The sequence below is a fragment of the Heptranchias perlo genome, chromosome 15 (assembly GCF_035084215.1).
Source record: "Heptranchias perlo isolate sHepPer1 chromosome 15, sHepPer1.hap1, whole genome shotgun sequence".
Classification (NCBI taxonomy): domain Eukaryota; kingdom Metazoa; phylum Chordata; class Chondrichthyes; order Hexanchiformes; family Hexanchidae; genus Heptranchias; species Heptranchias perlo.
This window is the reverse complement of record NC_090339.1, coordinates 38,425,752-38,447,103: the sequence shown is the minus strand read 5'-3', so window position 1 is coordinate 38,447,103 and position 21,352 is coordinate 38,425,752. Positions and strand designations below refer to the sequence as shown.

The window sequence follows — 21,352 nt, the reverse complement described above, 5'->3', positions numbered from 1 at the left end:
AGCCTGTTAACACTGGCTGTCTCGGCCAGGTGAAGATGACCATTTGAGTGAGGTACCAGGGGGCTGTTGTCGATGGAACTGAACCTCAACGTTCATTGGTGCTATAGTTAAAGGGAGGGAATTTAGAAAACTGAAGCTTCATATTATAGAATCTTATAGCACTGAAGGGGGCCATTCGGCCTGTTGTACCTGTGCCGGCTCTTTGAAAGAGCTGTCCATTTTAGTCCCACACCCCAGCTCTCCACCCGCCCCCCCCCCCCCCTCCCCACCCCATAACCCTGCAAATTAGTCCTTATTATTTATATTTATACTATTTTGTCTCTGGGTTTCCTATCTCTCTTCCACCACCTGTTCTGCTTTTAAACTGGTTCCTTTTTTGAGAGTGTGAGTAGTCTGGGTTGACTTTCTTTAATTGTCCCCCCACCCCCTGTAGGGAAGTGCTGTTCCTATTATAATACCCCATATTTTTTATTTGGTGTATTATAATTGTGAACTTGTATCCTATTGACCAGTGGTTTTGCTCAGACTTGTGCAGAGATTAATTTCTGCCCGTCTGTTAATAATTAAGTGGTTTGTGTGGAGAGTAAACTAGATAATGTACATGCCTAGTTAAGGCTGCTGGTTTTCAGCTTTCAAGAAAAAACAAAGAACTCTGATCTCCAAATACCAGTACCAGTTTAAAAAAAAATCTCAATCACATGTCATGTAAGAAAAAAATTGACTTGATTGCAGAATGTGATTTCTTAAAAACCATTAAAAAAATCCTGTAATCCTTTGTTATTACAGAATTTGACTTTAGTCACATAAATGGTGTGGCACTTCTAAAAGAGCATTGTATTCATGAATAAAGATTTTGTGCAACAAAAGTTTCACCATGTGTGAGTGATATAAATTGCATCAAGCTACTTGCAAAGGTCATTGCTATGGTCATAGAATCATAGAAAGTTACGGCACAGAAGGAGGCCATTTGGCCCATCCTGCCCGTGCCAGCTGAGAAAGAGCTACCCAGCTTGATCCCACTTTCCAACACTTGGGCCGTAGCCATGTAAGTTATGGCACTTCAGGTGTATGTCCAAGTACTTTTTAAATGAGTTGAGGGTTTCTGCCTCTACAACCTTTTCAGGCAGTGAGTTCCAGACCCCCACCACCCTCTGGGTGAAAAAAATTCTCCTCAGTAATGATGAGAATTATGTCTGACTATCTTTCTTTCTAAAATACTCCCTTGATGTTACCCCCATAAAGGCTTGTATTGTTGGTGATATGTGAAATGTTTGATCATCTGGGCCTGTAACAATATCCTTTCCCTCCACCCCCCCCCCCAAACCCCGAAACAATTCATTAACAGTTAATTTCTCTTTATCTTTCTCGGAGTCTTATTGTTAGCTGCTTGCAAAACACCCTTAAATTTACTGCTTGAGTAGCTCAATGCAGATTAATGGATGATTCCTGCCAGGTAAATGGAGAGAAGGTAATTTTACTGCTGACTGGCAGTTCATGGTACACATTGGTGCATCTACACACCCTTGTTAACACAGGCTTTGGTCAATATTTAAGTGCAGTTGTCACAAGATATATTTTTATGCCGTGTTTGCAAACAAGCTTAAGTTACACTTCATCCAGTTACCAGATAATTGCTCGTGCATAGAGCTGGCACGGACTTGATGGGCCGAATGGCCTCCTTCCGTGCTGTAACCTTTCTATGATTCTATATTTGGTTTCACATGTTGACCTTGTGCAGCATCAAGGCCAGCTCTACTGGGCAAAGGAATCTTGAGGATTCATTGAAGTGTTTTTTTTGTTATCATTGTGCCCTTCATTTTCAGAAAAGGAAAAAGAGGGGGTGGAATTCTGGGTAATGCGCCCATTCAGTTAAGGCCAGGGAAGAGTTATGCTGCTGAGCAGGGCACAATTGTGGAAATCAATGTAATTTTACAGAACTGTTAATTGATCAAGCAAGTAATATTGCCTTTACTACAGAACATGACCTCCTGCTAGTCTTCCACTACTTAATGAATTTGTGATTCAGGAGGCCACAACTGCAGCTAACTTGGCGTGACCTGACCTCCCCATCTGCATATCAGCATTTGTGATCCCAATATATGTGTGTGTGTCTTTTTTTGTAGTGTTTCAACTGACGAAACTACTGAAGAATCTCAAAGTGAGGAAGAAAAAATCACAGCAAGGCGGAAAATTAAAGTGAAGCCAGGGTATCCACAGGACATTCAGGTAGAAAAGGCAATATTGGCGTGTAGATGCTTTATCGGTGAAATCTCCAAATACTTGATCTACCTCACTGAGGTTTGTGCCTGTGACTGTACTGATCGAGGACTGAGGTGGCACTTATCTGTGATGCAGACGTCCTTGCAGTGCTATGTCCCTTGCACATAAAAAGACTACCAGGCCCAGACCAGAAGCTGTGTTGGCATTGGAGGGGGCTGCATTAATGCTGGCACATTGTCACTGCTATAAGAAGCAGCACCAACTGCATCCGTTCATTGCAACCTGCAAATGGTGGACACAAGTTTATTTGGCTACTTTCTGCGTGTGAGGAGGCTGTAAGTCGTGAAAGCTCTTGAGTTAGGGTGCTCTTCGTGAAATCTATGGAAGCAGTTGTTGCTGCCATTCTGGAACTGACAACTACCCTTGGGGCCTCTTTCTGATGTCTTGAGGCTGCATTGATCACTTGGACTGTCACAGTCTCAAGGGTGTTAGTCACATGCCATACTCCACCTGCATTGTATTGGACTCCTCCAACTTATTCAGTATCTGCACCACAAGAAGAGACTGTCTCCACTGCCTGACATGAGATCTATGCTCCTAATTCATAGATCTTTTAAAGAATGGGCTCTCAGATGTTAGTCTGGGCTCCTCACTCAAGGGCAGCCTCTTCTGGTCCCTGCAGGGAAAAGACATTGTTTCCTCATCATTCCTTCCTGCTCACTGGTGCTTTGTGATTTACCCAGTAATATCCCCTCTGTTTCAGTACTGCCCTCAGTACTGTCCTGAGTGGGAGCTGATGCTTGAACAAGTAAGATACTGTGAGGGAGTTGGAGAAATGAGCTCTCTAGAAATGCCAGACTGCTTGTCAGATACTTCTTTCTGTAAGCATTCAGCACCTGTGAGGGACATAAAAGGACATTTATTTAAGGAAGGTGCACTCTTTGAGTTCTGAATCAGAAGATGTGGCTGAGAGAAGGCCTTTCAGTAGTTGGAATGTCTACAGACAGCAAAAAACTCAGTTCTGTAAGCACTCAATTCCATTACCAATCTGAACCTAATAACTCTCCAATTTCTCCATCTACCGCAGTCTCCCCAGTGTGTCTGACGAGAGTTGCAGAGCTTCTTCCTCATACCTACTCGGGCCTATATCTAGCCATTCCTGCAGCCATGGCGGTCCTCTGCCTCTGGTTGTGTGCATGTTTCTCCTTTTGAAAGAACACAAAGATTTAGATATGCTGCAGATGAATTCTCATTGTACTCTCACCCAGGTAGCTGCAGACATTCCCTTGAGCACATGCTGTCAGGTGCAGGCTATCCAGCAGTCTTTTCCTTTCTCTCTCGAAAGACAGACTTGCATTAATATAGCACCTTTCATGACCTCAGGAGGTCCCAAAGTGCTTTACAGCCAACAAAATACTTTTTTGAAGTGTAGTCACTGTTGTAATGTAGGAAACATGGCAGCCAATTTGTGCACAACAAGGTCCCACAAACAGCAATGTAATAATGACCAGATAATCTGTTTTTAGTGATGTTGGTTGAGGGATAAATGTTGGCCAGAACACTGGGGAGAATTCCGCTGCTCTTCTTCGAAACAGTGCCATGGGATCTTTTACGTTCACCTGAGAGGCCAGACTTGGTTTAACGTCTCATCCAAAAGACTGTACCTCCGACAGTATAACGCTCCCTCAGTTCTGCACTGGAGTATCAGCCTAGATTTTGTGCTCCAGTCTCTGGAGTGGGGCTTGAACCCACAATCCTCTGACTCACAAGAAAGCACTCTACCAACTGAGCCATGGCTGACACATGATATGGGACAGTGGAATGGTAGGAGAGCGGGTGTACTCGTCGGGCGGACCCCACTAAGTGTACCCTACAAAGGGTCTCATTCACTCATTTTAGACTTTATGATCCTGGATGGTGTGAAAATGAGTCCTGCTTTCAGCAGTATCTCAGCATCTGTATAGGCACTTGTGCCTTCACTTACCTTGATGTGGAGATGCCGGTGATGGACTGGGGTTGACAATTGTAAACAATTTTACAACACCAAGTTATAGTCCAGCAATTTTATTTTAAATTCACAAGCTTTCGGAGACTTCCTCCTTCCTCAGGTAAATGTTTTTACCTGAGGAAGGAGGAAGGAGGAAGTCTCCGAAAGCTTGTGAATTTAAAATAAAATTGCTGGACTATAACTTGGTGTTGTAAAATTGTTTACAATTCACTTACCTTGGCCAATCTGGTGAGGTCAATAAAACATTTCCAGCACTGAATAGCTGTGGAGTGGTAGAGCTGGCTCTGACTGCCAGTCTCACCTACCTCCAGACTGTCTGCACATCCCTTTCTGGGAGATGATTCCCATGGTGTCAATAAGCCTTTGTTGTCCAACCCTTACCTCTGCCAATATAATCTCCAACACAGCTTCTGAGAATCTTGAGGCCTTAGTCATTGCATATTCCCTAGATGGTGGTGCTTTTCCTGTCATTGCTTTTTTGCTTTCTGCTTTAGAGGCATTGGTGAAGGATGGTGTGGTTGAATAGGATGATTTGTGTACGTGGCCTTTGGAGGGAATGGGCTTCATAGGGTCAAATGACCTTTTCTTGTTCGTTATTTATTTTAGCAGCATTTTAACAGCTAATAATGCCCTAGTTGTTGAGTTTTTGATTATATTTAACTCTTGTTCTCTCCTTGTACTGCAGAGGAAGTCACTCTACGATCCTCGGGTAAGCAGCAGTAATGAGTCAAGCCCTGCGGCAGTTGCAGTAGAAACACCAGTGTTTCCTGAAAAGGGTAATTAACAATATCTGTACTGGTGTTAAATGACAGTGCATCCTAATTATTGGCCCATTTACAATGGGGAGGTGTGCCAGCTACACAAACCATTGTGTGTCGACTATGCATTGTTACTGCAAATGGGATTCAAATCCCTTGGTTTGACTGCTTTGTTTGGCATTGTAAAATAAAGTATTGGAACAGCCCTTTATAGCAGCACTTGCAGAAAAGCAGCATAGTTGCTTACTCAATCATTCTGAGATTGGATTCCTTTTGGATCCAAATTGTTTGGGGATGTGCTAGAGTTAGACCTATATAGTTTTTACTTAAATGAATATTTCAACAGTGCAGCCATGGGTAAGTAATGAGACCATATGTGTCACTCTGTTGATCCACATAGTTATGGTACTGGATTGGAAGAATTTTTGCAGGAGCAAGATCATCTTCTCGAGAACGTGTGCATGAACAGCTAGTTCAACCAGTAATGGCTATCGAACTTGAGGGATGTGATTTTCTCTTTATCTGCCCACCCCCCCCCCCACCGCCGCCAAACCTCACCATATTCTCGAAACAATATTTGAGAGCACCCATACTGTGACTCTACTTTTTTTTAAGTTGAGAATACTAAGAGCAAAGATCCAAATTTTGTGGGGATTAGCATAGGAGAGAAAATCAGATAATTCAAGATGTGGAGATGCCGGTGATGGACTGGGGTTGACAATTGTAAACAATTTTACAACACCAAGTTATAGTCCAGCAATTTTATTTTAAATTCACAAGCTTTCGGAGGCTTCCTCCTTCCTCAGGTAAATGTTCAGGAGCTCCTCAAAGCCTACGCATTTATACATATAGAACAATACATGGTATAAATGCGTAGGCTTCGAGGAGCTCCTGAACATTTACCTGAGGAAGGAGGAAGCCTCCGAAAGCTTGTGAATTTAAAATAAAATTGCTGGACTATAACTTGATGTTGTAAAATTGTTTACAGATAATTCAAGAAATAGCATTTTGGTTAGCCTGGTGATGCCAAACTTGGACTTTATAAAACCTTTTTAGATTGTAAGAGGAAGGCATTGTGATGGGTGATCAGGTTACTACTGTGAGACCAAAGAGCTACCTGGGGCATGTTAATATATTCCATTTCCAAGGCATTTTTAAAAACTTAAAGATTAAATGCAAAAATATAAATCCTCTCTCTCAATGCTGGTTGAAAGTGCTTGCATCCCCCTGAGTGCTTTCTAAAGATCTCTATGCTTGAACTAGCGGTCTAATCCTTTGCAATCCATGTGTAGGTGGGTATTTCCATTACCATTTGTATTTGAAGGCAGGTGCTGTTAACTTTTTTGAGCTTAAGCGGAAGAGGAGCTCTTGTGATCCTCTCCTGCACTGGCCTCAAATCAACAGAGTTTGGGGTGCAAATATGGAATGCAAAATACCGAACAATAGTTAAAAGTTCTGTCTTTGTAACTTGGAACATGAACACGAGTTACTGTAATAAAGCACCCTCTAGTGGCTGGACTAAACTACACAAATCTTTTCTTTGTGCTCAGACAATGCAACACTTTGTTTCTAAAGGGATGAGCCAGTAATCTCCTCTTAGGATTCTGCCAATACCACCTTAACCAGTGAACCATAAGACAATGTGCAAAAGTGGCTGAAGGTGCCATAATGATGCCTCCTCCTTCCCTTGTCAAGAGGAAATGTTTACTTTCTGTTCTGGATTCTCTGTTTCCCCTCCAAATAAAACAAAAGGCCTGGTTTGAAATCCCTGCTGGCATAGATGCACAGCAGCCACTTTGGCTCGGTTCTGTGTTGAGAGCATTTCTTCCCATCTCCTCAGGGATAGATATACGGTATCTGAGAGATCAATGTAGCTACAGAATTGGAGAACGTGCCCATTTTGGGGAGAAGATGAGAACCTGTCAGCGCAGTCATGCTCCGATGGAATGTTTCATTAGTGTGTTTTGGTTTTCTTCTATTTTTCCTTTCCTCCAAAATTCTCCCTTCTGATAGGACTGAGATTGATAGATTTTTGTTAGGTAAGGATATCAAGTGATATGGATCAAAGGTGGGTAAAAAGAGATAGGAAATGAGTAAAGGTCAGATCAAGTTAAGGAATTAGGGTAACTTAAACGGTCAGGGAACAAATACAATTATAGAATATTAGTTCAAAATGACATTAAAAACAAAGGCAGGGGAACAATTACTAAAAACAAATGAAATTGCCTGTACAGCAATGTACACAGCATCTGAAACAAAACGGGGGAACTGGAGGCAATAATTCATTGCAAGGAGCCAGATGTGGTAGGGATAACTGAAACATGGCTACATAAGGAACAGGGCTGTAAGTTAAATATTGCAGGATATAATGTACTTAGAAAAGCTAGGGAAGGAAGAGGGGGTTAGGGGTAGCTGTACTAATTAGAGACAACATAGTGGCAATAGAAAAAAGGGATATAAGTAGCATTAAGATAGAAACAGAATCCATATGGATTGAAATAATGGACAAGAAGAGATTGATCATGTTAATAGGTATATTCTACAGACCACCTAATAGTGGAAGGGAAGTGGAGAATCAAATATGTAGGCAAATCTATGAAATGAGTTTAAAAAATAATCGAATAATAATGATGGGAGACTTCAACTACCCCCAAATAAACTGGCAAGACGAGGTATGGAAAGGAGAGAAAGGAATGGAGTTTTCACAGTATGTACATGACTCCTTGTACAGTATATGAGAAGCCTAATGAGAGGAATCACTGCTGGATCTAGTAATGGGAAATGAACCAGAAATGACGAGAAATAAGCATAGGGGAACATCTAGGCAATAGTGATCCAAACATAATAAGGTTTAAAATAATGATTAAGAAAGACATAAGTAAGGCAAAGACCAAAGTAATAGATTGGGGGGAGAAAAGCTAATTTTGAGGGGATAAGAATAGAACTAGGGCAGGTAAACTGGAAAGAATTTTGATAGACAAAGAATTAGAACAGCAGTGGGTAATATTTTAAAATGGTGATCAACAGAATTTAGTAGAAATATATTCCTCTGAAAAGCAAGAACAAACCAGCCAATAGTGAAACACCATGGATGAATAAAGAGAAAGGTAAAATTGAAACTAAAGAAAATAAGTACATAGAAAATAAAGGAGAAGGTGACAAAAGGGAATACTAAGAGGTTAGGAAAGAAATCAAAAAATCAATTAGAAAAACAAAGAGGAACTATGAGATTAAATTACTATTTCTTTTGATATTCCTTGATAAAGTATCCTACATTCACACATAACAAAAGAAAGATCAGAATAGGGATAGGGCCACTAAGGGATGCACAAGATAAACTCACAGGTAACGCCAGCGAAATAGCAGAAATATTGAATAGTTACTTTGCCTCTGTATTTACCAGGGAGATTAACTAACAAGGTGGATGACATTAGAAGAAGAGATCGAAAAAGATATTAAAACATTTAAGATAGAAAGGGGGGGAGATAATAAATAATCAAATTTAGGGAGGATAAGACCCCTGGTCTGGATGGATTGCATCCGCGAATTTTAAAAGAGGTTATGGATGAGATAGCAGAGGCACTTTTAGACTAGAAAAGGAAATAGTGCCAGAGGACTGGCGGGCAACTAATGTTATCTCTCAATTTAAAAATGGAGAAGTCCAGGGAACTAGCTTAATGTCGGTGGTAGGAAAGATAATGGAATCTTTACTCAAATGTGTAATAGAAAAACATCTAGAGAACGAAAATAATAATAAAGAATAGTCAGCACAGATTTCAGAAGGGAAAGTCATGCTTGACCAACCTTATTGAATTCTTTGAAGAAGTAACAGAAAAAGTAGACAAGGGTAATGTAGTAGGTGTAATATATTTGGATTTTCAAAAGGCCTTTGTTAAGGTACCGCATTGTAGACTCATGGGTAAGGTCAGAGTATGTGGAGTCAGGGGACAGGTAGCAGAATGGATAGCAAGCTGGCTACAAAACAGAGTAGAGTTTAAGGGTAGCTGCTTAAGGTGGGAGAGTGATTTTCCACAGGGATCAGTGCTGGGACCACTGTTCACAGTTTATATTAACAATTTGGATTCATGAATCAGAAATACAATTTCAAAATTTGCAGACAACACCAAATTGGGGGGTGTAGTTAATATAAAGAAAGAATGAATGTATCAAAATGCAAGAGGACTTTAATAAACTTGCAGAATGGGTGTATAATGGGTGTATAAATTTTAATACGGATAAGTGTGAGGTGGTTCATTTTGGTAGGAAGAATAAGGTGGCCACATACTGCTTGGATAATAGTCTAAATGGAGTAGAGGAGCAAAGGGATCTCTGGGTATAGATACACAAATCACTAAAAGTAGTGATGCAGGTTAATAAGGCCACAAAAAAGGCAAACCAAGCACTCGGGTTCATTTCTAGAGGGATGGAATTGAAAAGCAGAGAAGTTATGTTAAACTTGTATAGAACCTTGGTTAGACCATGTTTGGAGTACTGTGCACAGTTCTGGTCTCTGTATTATAGAAAGGATATAGAGACATTGGAGAGGGTGCAAAAAAGAATCACTAGGATGATATCAGAACTGAGAGGATATCCTGATCAGGAAAGGCTGAACAGGCTGGGGCTCTTTTCTCTAGAAAAGAGAAGACTGAGGGGTGATCTGATAGAGGCCTTTAAGATAATAGAGTTTGATAGGGTAGACGTAGAGAAAATGTTTCCACTTGTGGGGAAGTCCAAAACTAGAGGTCATAAATACAAGATAGTCATTAATAAATCCAATAGGGAATTCAGGAGAAACGTCTTTACCCAAAGAGTGGTAAGAATGTGGAACACACTACTACAAGGAATAGTTGAGGCAAATAGTATAGATACCTTTTAAGGGGAAGCTGGATAAGCATATGAGGGAGATAGGAATAGTAGGGTATCCTGATAGGGTTAGATTAAGTGTGGAGTATAAATGCCAGCATAGACCAGTTGGGCCAAATGGCCTGTTTCTGTGCTGTAGTTTCGATGTAACTCTGTTACCACTCTTAATTACTTTGTAATGGAAAGAAAAAAAAAGAAATGATTATGTTCTATTGCGCTGCACGATTGTGCTGGTTCATGGAAGATTTTACATGTATGAATGATTTTAGCGGAAACTTGAACTGTAACCTAACCAGTGTGTTTTGGGCACAATTTCCCAATTGCACCCAAAGTGGAAACTCTACCCCAGCACCTGTGGCCCCCCATTTTGCATTTAGTGAACAGTCAGCTCCATTTTTAAATCCTTGTTATTTTGAAATCTAAATCTAGATATACAAGCTTACCAAGACAAGAATTCTACTTTTGTCGCAAGGTGCTTCATAGAGGCATTAGCGGACAAAAATGGACAATAAGCCAAAGGTGGTCTTGGTCTCTGTCCGATTTTTGCTTTTTAAAAACAAATAATTTGACACTTTTTAAGGCAAGGAATGAGTTTTCTCATTGCCTTTCTTAATTCAAATGAAAGGAGAACTAGTTTGAAGTTATTGAGCTCATCTGTGTGAGGAAACCAAGTTCACATGCAAGATCAAGCTCAGTAAATGTTTCCAAGCCAGTCAGATTTTAATATTTTGAGAGTACAGATAGTAAGACATCATGATTGTGATGACTTTATGAGCAGAAGTATAATTTCCGTTGATGCATCCTCAAAACTATGCGGCGATTATTATTACCTCAAAATATAGTACAGTCTCTTGTGTCTGATAGATGCTCCACATTGACTTATACAGGAGCTGAAGTGTACACCTTTACAAGATAAATACATTTTGGGGGATATGACATACTCTTCTCTTTCCACATCACCCCCCCCCCCCCCCCCAACCCTTGACCAGAGGTGTAAGGAGAAAATGAAGTCATACATTTCTGGTTTTGCTGGTATTACCCCTCAGCAAAGAGCCTATTGATTACTGATTCTACTCATTACCATTGAGAATATGCAGCTAAAGTCTGCTCCATCTTGCTTATATTGAAAATGGACACTAAGCCAAAGATGATCTTGATATCTGTCCAATTTTGCAGTTGAGTTCTGATTGGAAGTTGTCTTTTTCTTTTAAAAGACATATTTTATTGCCAGTTGGAGCATACTAATTTTTATTTTTTTTTTGTACATGAAATAATGTTGCCCTTTATTGGGAATCGATGAGGCCATTTTCTGAACTGGCTACTAGTTGGATTGAGTTGTTTCATTCTCTGTTACAGGTCAGCACAGAATTCCTGCAGTCTCCAGTGCAGAGTCTCCTACTTGTGAACAGGCTCCAGACCTGAGAAAGCAAGACAATGTTGCAGCTATCCACTATGACCGGACACAAGCCTACCAGGCTGATGAGATTAGCGACCAAAGAACTGCACCGACTGCTGGCAGCACTCTGATTCCAAGAGCACAGCGTCATTTAGAATTTACAGAGGAAACACCGAAGGCTCCAGGAGAGTCTGAGCACAGTAATTTGAATGGTGAGTGTGTGGTCATGAAATGTTTCTTCTCATCTGAAGATCCAGAAGATGATTTTTGGTGACATTATTGGAGGTGGAGGACTAATGATGAGTACTCAATCCACGCACATTCCCCGTCTGAATTAAACACACTCACACAATCACATTTTTTCAAAATCCCTGGTTTGCAATATTTTCACTGAGCTTCTGAGAAAAGCCCAATAAGTAATGATTCAGGCCATGCCAGTTTAAAAAATAAAATTACCTACCTGTCTCTGTCCCCAAATTTCCAACAATCTAGCCATAAATACAATATTTCAAGAGGGCATTTCATTTATCAGTAACGTCATGGTTAAAAACCAAAGACTTTGACTGTTAGTTGACATAAAGGAAGAATGTGACAAAATACAAGACGACATCAATAAACTTAGGCGTGTAATTGACAAATGAGTTTCAATATAGATAAGTGTGAGGTGGTGCATTTTGGTAGGAAGAATAAAGGGACCACACACTACTTGGATAATAGAGTCTAAATGGGATAGCTGAGCAAAGGGATCTAGGGGTACACATTCACAAATCATTAAAAGTAATGACGCAGGTTAATAAGGCCACAAAGAAAGAATGATGTGGAGATGCCGGTGATGGACTGGGGTGGACAAATGTAAGGATTCTTACAACACCAGGTTATAGTCCAACAGTTTTATTTGAAAATCACAAGCTTTCGGAGATTATCTCCTTTGTCAGGTGAGTGACGAAGGAGATAATCTCCGAAAGCTTGTGATTTTCAAATAAAACTGTTGGACTATATCCTGGTGTTGTAAGATTCCTTACAAAAAAAGAAAACCACACACTGGGGTTCATTTCTAGAGCGATAGAATTGAAAAAAAGAGACGTTATGTTAAACTTGTGTAGAACCTTGGTTAGACCACACTGGGAGTAGTGTGTATAGTTCTAGTCTCCAAATTATAAAAAGAATATAGAGACAAAAGAAATAGGAGCAGGAGTAGGCCATATGGCCCCTCGAGCCTACTCCGTCATTCAATAGGATCGTAGCTGATCTTCTACCTCAACTGCACTTTCCTGCCCTTTCCCCATATCCCTTGATTCCCTTAGTGTCCAAAATCTATCGATCTCGGTCTTGAATATACTCAATGACTGAACATCCGCAACACTGGAGAATCGCAAGGATGATACCAGAACAGAGAGGATATACTTATCAGGAATGGCTGAACAGGCTGGGGCCCTTTTTGCTAGAAAAGAGAAGGCTGAGAGGTGACCCGATAGAGGTCTTTAAGATAATAGGGTTTGATAGGGTAGACATAGAGAAAATGTTTCCAATTATGGGGGAGTCCAAAACTAGAGGTCATAAGTATAGGATAGTCACTAATAAATCCAATAGGGAATTCAGGAGTAACTTCTTTACCCAAAGTGTGGCAAGAATGTGGAATGTGCTACCACAAGGAATAGTTGAGGCAAATAGCATAGATGCATTTAAAGGAAAGCTAGATAAGCACATGAGGCAGAAAGGAATAGAAGGGTATGCTAATGGGGTTAGATGAAGAGGGGTGGGAGGAGGCTCGTGTGGAGCATAAGCGTTGGCAAAGACCAGTTGGGCTGAATGGCCTGTTTCTGTGCTGTAGACTCGATGTTTAAAATTACCTAATTGGTGATGGATGGGGAAACTGGCTGGGAGGAGTTACTGAGCCTGATCATGTGAAGGACCTGGATTAACATCTATTCAGAAAATTGCCATTGATCCGATGTGTTGAAAACAATCGATCACGTGTGTTTTTATTTAATTTCCTTGCACTTTCTCACAGCCCACTACTGACTGTTTCCTTTATGTTAATACAGCTCCCTCATTGTTGCGGGGGGTGGGGGGTCAGCAGTTCTTTCCAGTCAACAGTTTGTATTGTCAATGACAATAACTCCACTGTTAATCCAACTCCTTCACACTGATTAAGTACCTCTCTGACCTGGTTAGAATCCTCAAGTTCATCAGCACTCAGTTTAAAAAAACACAAACACATTTGTTAAATAATTGAAATTGAAAAAAGGCAATGCTAACTGACCTTCCCAATATGAGCCACAAGAAGTAGCTGGCGTGGGAAATGGAAACTTGTCTCTATGTCCACTCAAACATCAGACCCAAGAGTACTAAAGGTGTTCTGCTCCCTAGTACTGGCCTCTCTCGCTTTAATGAATACAAAGTTAATCAAAAACTAGAGGTGCAGATGTACCAAAAAATATCACTGTTCCATCATATCTCTTTAAACCCATTGGGAACTTTGAGTAATTTCCCCCTCTACTTTCAAATAAGTTTTTTTTTAAAACCTCTAATGTAATGAGGGTGTGCATTTGGTTTTGTTTCAGTACAAAACTTTCACGCAATCTTTATTATCATCCATAATCAGTATGAATCTGTTAAGGCTTCCCTATTGCCTTGTTGCCTTCTCCACATCAGCCTCAGTCGCCTCCTACAGCACTTTTAACAGTAAAGGAAATTTTAAATGACAGAATTCCACAATGTGGCCTTTCAAACACTGATCAGGTTGCTTTTATGCAGAGCAACATTTACTGAACCCTGAAAGGAGCTTCCTTGTCTCCATACTGAGGGGAAGGAAGAGAACGGGTTATGTATTTAAACAATTCCCTTCAAATGAGTTTCACAAACTATCCAAGTTTCTCATGACTTCATTTGAACCCTTGAGCATGAATTTGAACCTACCTCAGTCTCCAGTATAAGTAGTGTAGTGAGATAGAGTTCATTCCATGTACAGTGAAGGATACAGTCAGCTGGATTATTGACAGTGTGAGCTAGATACAGAGGGCTGAAGATGGTGTTATGAATATCATATGCTAAATGTATCTGAGCTGTAATTGAACAGAAGGTTACCCTGTTTCCTGGAGAAACTTGTCCTTGTGGCTGACTTTCCTTTCCCTACATGATACATTTGCTCTGTTCTTTGCCAGTAGTATCGCAATAATGTGGTTAATGGAAAAAAAAACTAACATCCTTCAGTAATCTGACTCTACCACTAGGGAAATTATACCTTGTGCCACAATTTGCCATTGATTCCAAACTGAAATCTTCGTTGCTGGTAGAACAACTTCTGTGAACATCAAGATAAGAGGAGTCCATATGAAGGAATAGAATGCTTTACTATTCAGTGACTGTAACAAGTGTTCCCAGAACCTTTTAGATGAAATAATAGTAGCAGGTTGCATTTATATAGCACCTTGAAAGTAGAAAAAAGTCCCAGGGTGCTTCAGAGATGGGTGGAAAATGGGCACAAAGCCAAATGAGGAGTAAATGGGAAGGATGACCAAAGGCTTGGTCAAAGTGGGTTTGAAGGAGGAATCATAGAAAGTTACGGCACAGAAGGAGGCCATTCAGCCCATCGTGTCCGTGCCGGCCGAAGAAGAACTATCCAGCTTAATCCCACTTTCCAGTACTTGGTCCGCAGCCCTGTAGGTTACGACACTTCAAGTGCACGTCCAAGTACTTTATAAATGAGTTGAGGGTTTCTGCCTTTACCACCCTTTCAGGCAGTGAGTTCCAGACCCCCACCACCCTCTGGGTGAAAACATTTCTCCTCAGCTCCCATCTAATCCTTCTACCAATTACTTTAAATCTATGCCCCCTGGTCACTGACCCCTCTGCTAAGGGAAATAGGTCTTCCCTATCCACTCTATCTAGTCCCATCATAATTTTATATACTTCAATTAAATCTCCCTTCAGCCTCCTTTGTTTCAAAGAAAACAACCCCAGCCGATCCAATCTTTTCCCATAGCTAAAATTCTCCAGTCCTGGCAACATCCTCGTAAATTTCCTCTGTACCCTCTCTAGTGCAATCACATCTTTCCTGTAATGTGGTGACCAGAACTGTACGCAGTACTCAAGCTGTGGCCTAACCAATGTTTTATACAGTTCTAGAATAACCTCCCTGCTCTTATATTCTATGCCTCCGATAATAAAGGAAAGTATCCCGTATGCCTTTTTAACCACCTTATCTATACCTTCAGGGATTTGTGGACATGTACTCCAAGGTCCCTTTGTTCCTCTACACCATTCAGTGTCCTCCCATTTACCTCACACTTCTCTGGATTGAATTCCATTTGCCACTTTTCTGCCCACCTGAGCAATCCATTGATATCTTCCTGCAGTCTACAGCTTTCCTCCTCACTATCAACCACACGGCTAATTTTTGTATCATCTGCAAACTTCTTGATCAAGCCCCCCCACATTCAAGTCCAAATTATTAATATATACCACAAAGCAAGGGACCTAGTACTGAGCCTTGCGGGACACCACTGGAAACACTTTCCAGTCGCAAAAACACCCGTCAACCATTACCCTTTGCTTTCTGCCACTGAGTCAATTTTGGATCCAACTAGCTACTTTCCCATGGGCTTTTAGTTTCTTGACCAGTCTGCCATGTAGGACCTTGTCAAAAACCTTGCTAAAATCCATGTACACTACATCAAACACATTACCCTCATTGACCGAGGAGAGGCAGAGGTGTTTGGGGATGAAATTCTAGAGTGGGGCCTAGGTGGCTGAAAAAATAGCTACCAGTGGTGGACTGAGGCTGTAGAGGGAAGTGGAATGCAGCATTGGTAAAGGAGCAGAGTTGTGGTGAGAGGCCGAAGTTAATGGCTTTAGTTTCTTCATTGTTCAGCTGGAGGAAGTTGACTCATTGAATTGAAGTATGGGAATTATTGGCTTTACTCCATCTCTAAAGAAATCGCTTGTGTAGTTGGACTTTGACTTTTTCCCATCCTTTATAGTCTCTTTGAGTTAGATTGCCATTTTCTGCTACTGTTATAGTCAGTTTCATGCTGTAGACTCTTGCCAACTAGACATTGAGTTTAGGCTTTCTCAAACATTTCCTTTGCAGTTGGTAGAGAGAAAAGACTTGCCACTCCAGTCTGAGCTGGATTCAATTCAGCTGTGGTATCCACTTGCTAGTAATCTTAAATCCGACAATTTGTATATATTTCAGTACTGAAAATGAAATTTCAAAGAATTTATTGTACATTCTGTGAACTGAGAAGATTATGAAGGAAAATAACTTCCAGTTAAGTGAATTTATCAATTTTTCTGTTTTAGGTCAAAGACTTGCCACAGTCTCTACTGTAGCATCTCCAATGCAGGAGAAGGCCCTGGATGTGCGAAAACCAAGGAAAACTGTGGCCACTCGCTATAATGGGGCACCCACCTATCAAATTCCAGAGACCAGTGACCAGAGGAAAATGGCTCCCTCTAGCATTACCCGGATTCCGAAACGGAGGAGCTCATCTAGAGAAAGTGAAACACTATCCAATGAGAAGCCAGAAACCCTTGCCTCTGAGCCAGGTGATGTATAGTACAGTTATTACTTTTAATAAACTTTTCCTTCTACCCCATCCAAAAAAAAGGAAAAAGATTAAAAGGGGCAATGTTGTCTTTTGAGAAATATCTGACAAATTGTTTAAGAAAATAGAAGTGTTGACATAATTTGCAGCATTGTATCATATCCGTTGAGTGTGACATCTTGACAAATGAGATGTGGCTCTCCTCCCTTTTCCCAAGTGTCTTGTAAAGTCAGGACAATGCTTTCAATTCGCTCCAAGACAGTTAATGGACTTGGCATTTGAAACCTGGCTCCTAAGTTTTTAAAAGCAGCTGCCAACCTTAGTGGCTAGTTGAGCCAATCGCACAGCATGTTTGTTTGAATTGTGTGGCTTGGTTTCTTCCTCAAGTGAACTGGCTGGAGATAGCTGAATAGCCCTTGAAACTTGGTATTAATTTTAGGTAGGGTCAAGATTTCAGAGAGTACAGCTGTTTTAACTTATGTACTGTGACTGACTTAACAGAGCTAATACCAACCCACAGCTGGACAAAAATGCTCAGTTCACTTTAGTGTAACTTTCCTTCCAATGCCTGGATTTGTTATTAACTGAATGTTGCTTTATATACTGTAGGTCCACAAAGACTACCTGCAGCCATCCTTAATGAAGACCAACAAGCTCACCAGACAATTGAGAGATCGGACCAGCCACCTACATCTCGAATTCCAAGACTGAAAATTGCTTTAGAAACAGCAGGAGAAACTCCAAAAGCACCTGTTGAGGATCTGAAGCCATCAAGTAGAATGTTGCCAGGTAAGAACTGGACTGCTGAGATGACTGACCAAGCAAAGGCTGCCTTCCAACCTACTTCCAGAATAGCTAAATGTCAGTCATCCTCTTCTGATGATGAGAGAGAGAAAGGCCATAAACCAGGTTCTATGTTCACCATAAGTGCTTTAAGTAATAAGCACGCTGAAGAGGAAACTCTCACTGATCCCAACCATTTTAAAAATCTGAAGCATTTTTGGGAAAGAGGAATTGATTCCAGGAAAGCAAACAATGACCTTCCAAGTGGTGTTTCCAAAATTCCATTCAGAAAACTTAGATCACCAGATTACAGAGGCAGTCCCACTGAAATAAAGCATTCCACATTGGCTGAGTCAAAGTCCGATTTGGTAACCAGGAAAATTCCTCCTACAAATAGCTCTCCTAAACTGGAACTTCAAGGGAACCAATCAGTGCCTCATTCCTCTGAGGAAGAGGGAGAAGCTGTTCAGTTAACCAGGACTAGCAAGTTGCCTCCTGTTCCTGCTCCAAGAGTCAAACCAATCGTCAAAATGGTAAAGAATGATACATGGGTGACCAAATGGGATAAGCATATAGAAGCGAATCCTTCCATGGTTGACGAAGCATCTAAAACTGTTGTCCAGCGAACTCACAGCAATGATGATCAGACAAAAGACTCAGTTGCTCCGGAATCCTTTGAACATGGGAGACCCACAACAATGAGACTCTCCAAAAACTCAAGTTTGGATGAGTCTTTGCCACTAATGAAAAGCAGTCTAACTGCTCCTGATTACGTTGTGGAGGAAACTATAAAAAAGGAGATTCTTCCACCAAAAGACAATCAAAGAAAGGAGATGTACAAGAAGCTAAGGAAAATGGCAGCTGAATCAGCAATGTATGACCCAGTACCAGTAGAGGAGCTTACAATGATAAAGGCTGATGATGAAGTCTGTAATAAGAGACCAATACTGCTTGACAATGATCACAAATCAGAGATGAGGACCCCTGTAGATGGTTACACAGTAAGCCTCCACAAAGAAAACCATCCGTTTGCGAAGGAGAAAGATGAGGAAATCACACCAAGCTCTTCTCTGTCCGATATTCCTACGTTGAAACAGGAAGTGATCCCAGTAAAAAATGACAACATCAACATTTCTTTGAAGAGTCAGGTAGAAGTCCGGTTGGATAAGTCATCTGAAGGTGATATAACTGAATCTGAGACCATCCTGATGCCAAGAAGTGTAACCGAAGAATCAACATCGTTATGCAAGAAGTCACATTCTGCAGATAAAGATATGCGAGCATCATCTACAGATGAACTCCAATGTTCAGTCAATATGCACCCTATAATCAATAGTAAAGCTTTACCTTTCACTGGTACACAAGACAATGGGGATGATCTATCAGGCAATGCAGTGAATAGTAATTCCAGAAGCCAGGAGGAACAGTCTTCAAATGTCATCCATTGTATGGATGATTCAGAGAGTAACGATGGTTTTCAAAGGATGGAGTCAGGTTTGACTTTTAATATTTGGTAACATATTTTTCCTTGAAGGCTGAATACTTAAAATCCTGAAACCTAATTCTTAGTAGTTTATCCACTTTGCTGTCAGTGTTAGCAGAATCATGCCCCCAAACTTCTTGCACTTCCCTCCCCCTCCACCCTCAACCCCAAAGGAATTGTGGTTTGACACCACTTGCACCCCTCAATTAGATGCTGCTCTAACTCATGTATGTTGGTTTTATATTGTACAATGTTCCTGTTCAACTTTGAGGAAACCATGACTAAGAATAAAGAAAATTAAATAAAAACTCTGTAAATTGAGAAGTTGAAGGGGTGAGTAACAAAGGTGAGTCTGGGTATAAAGAATTAGAAGCAAAGATTAAGAAGTTAGTTTTCTTTGGAAAAAAGATTTCAAGCTGTCTCAACCTGAAATTTGCAAGGTGCTAAAGAGAATTGATAGTTGACCAAAGCAAATTGTTCACCATGGTAAAGGATTCAAATACCAGGAGAAGTAAGTTTTAAAAATTGGAAAGTTAGGGGTGGAAAGGGAAGTGAAACTTTTACATCAGAGGGTAAAAGGTGTGGAATGTTAATGGGGAAGGCCATTGAAATATACAATATAAGTGGGTTCAAGTATCAACAGAAGGGATGAAGGGATTGAGCATATAGTAAAAACGGGAATAGGTGGAGTTGATTTTTCAAAAAGGATCAAACTATTGGACCAAATGCCTGTTCCTAAAAATTCTTGCGTTCTAATGGAATCTCTGTTCAGATTATGAAACAAACCAGAACTGTGATGTCCAAATGTTTAGAACAAAAAACACTTTGCAAACAGATTGCAGCAAGAAAATGCAGTCATTAGTAAAAACTGTAATTTCAAGTTTGATTTAACATATCCCCTTTTCTCACTTTATATTCCTTCTATGGGGATATTAGAGCCCCTGTCTATAGGTTTCCACCAAGTTTCAAGTTTTCTCCAGCCAGAAGCCCAACTAAAGCTTGTTGCACTTAGCAAAATCTATCTTGTTCTTGTGTAATATTCTAAATTTCTCCTTGGTTTCCAATGGATTTGGTTGAATACCTGTACAATAAGTGAGAAATCATAATTGCAATATGCTAATTATTCTAATGATTCTGAATCTGAGTGATTATGCAATATAATTTCTGAATAAGTGACTAAATTAGTAATTTTCAGAAAAATAATGGTGATCATCTTGAATGAATTGTGGTTTCTCTTGTGTGACTATTTGCTTAAGCTGATAAGTACCTGCTGATGGCAAATAGCTCAGTTTCATATGATTCAGTGAACTTTCCATATTAACTGGACTGGAAGGAATGAAGAAGTAAACCACTTCTGTTTTTCTTAATTTTCCCTGGTTCAGAAGTTGATGGTTGATACTTCAGCTTCTTGAATGTACTTTGCTGCCATGTACTCTATTTTGTACATTTTTTAATGTGAACAGTTGTGTTTGAAAGTGTTCTTCTAATTTAATTCAGGTTCTACTTATGGATTGTCCCCTGTAATGAGGGCTTTAGCGAGAGCTAAGAAGGCTAACGCTAAGAGTATGGACAACTTAAGCTCTACTATAGACAGTATGTATGGCATTATTTGTAAATTTAACTTCATTTGGCATTTTTCAGTTTCAATAGAGTAATGAGTATTTTATAAAGAGGAAAATGATGGCATATTGCTGTTATGGAAAGAAGAACTCCCATTTATATAGCAGTGTTCAGATCCTCAGGACATCCCAAAAGCATTTCACAGCCAATAAATTAATTTTGACATGTAGTCACTGAGATGTAGATAAATCCTGCAATCAATTTGCATACTGTAAGATCCCACACACAGCAATGAGTTGAATGACCAGTTAATTTGTTTTGGTGGTGTTGGTTGAGGAATCAATATTGGCCAGGACACTGGCGAACTCTGTTGCTCATTTTTGAATAGTTCAATTGGATCTTTTTTGTCCATTTGAACAGGCAGATGGGGCCGTAGTTTAACTCATCTGAAAGATGATTCCTCCGACAATGCAGCATTCCCTTAGTACTGCACTGAAGTGCGCGGCATGTGCAAGTATTACATGAAAATAGTGATTAGACTTAAACCGTTATCAGTTGAACATAGCTCACAATGTTGAATTGTGTATTTGTATTGCCACATCTATGACTCAGTGGAAAACAAAGTTGGTCACAGTTGTGTGCTCAAGGATACTGAATGGAGGAAGAAAAAGGGGGTTATAGAGCATGATTCATCAAAGGCCTGTTCCCAAGACTGTTGAAAAAGCTAATAGG

The 21,352-nt window shown here is 40.3% G+C and overlaps 1 protein-coding gene across 6 annotated transcripts in view; it reads left to right on the top strand.

The window, feature by feature from the left end:
- The window catches only part of LOC137333016 (synaptotagmin-like protein 2), an 86,966-nt gene that overhangs the window by 39,731 nt on the left and 25,883 nt on the right, over positions 1-21,352 (top strand). For 4 of the 6 annotated variants that reach the window (XM_067997090.1, XM_067997088.1, XM_067997089.1 and 1 more), the window contains 6 exons: positions 2,124-2,226; positions 4,914-5,004; positions 11,206-11,457; positions 16,550-16,795; positions 17,404-19,071; positions 20,558-20,653. In XM_067997090.1, coding sequence (XP_067853191.1) covers positions 2,124-2,226; positions 4,914-5,004; positions 11,206-11,457; positions 16,550-16,795; positions 17,404-19,071; positions 20,558-20,653 — 2,456 coding nt within the window. The remainder of the gene's footprint in view (positions 1-2,123; positions 2,227-4,913; positions 5,005-11,205; positions 11,458-16,549; positions 16,796-17,403; positions 19,072-20,557; positions 20,654-21,352) is intronic. The other 2 variants (XM_067997093.1, XM_067997091.1) reach the window with 2 other exon arrangements.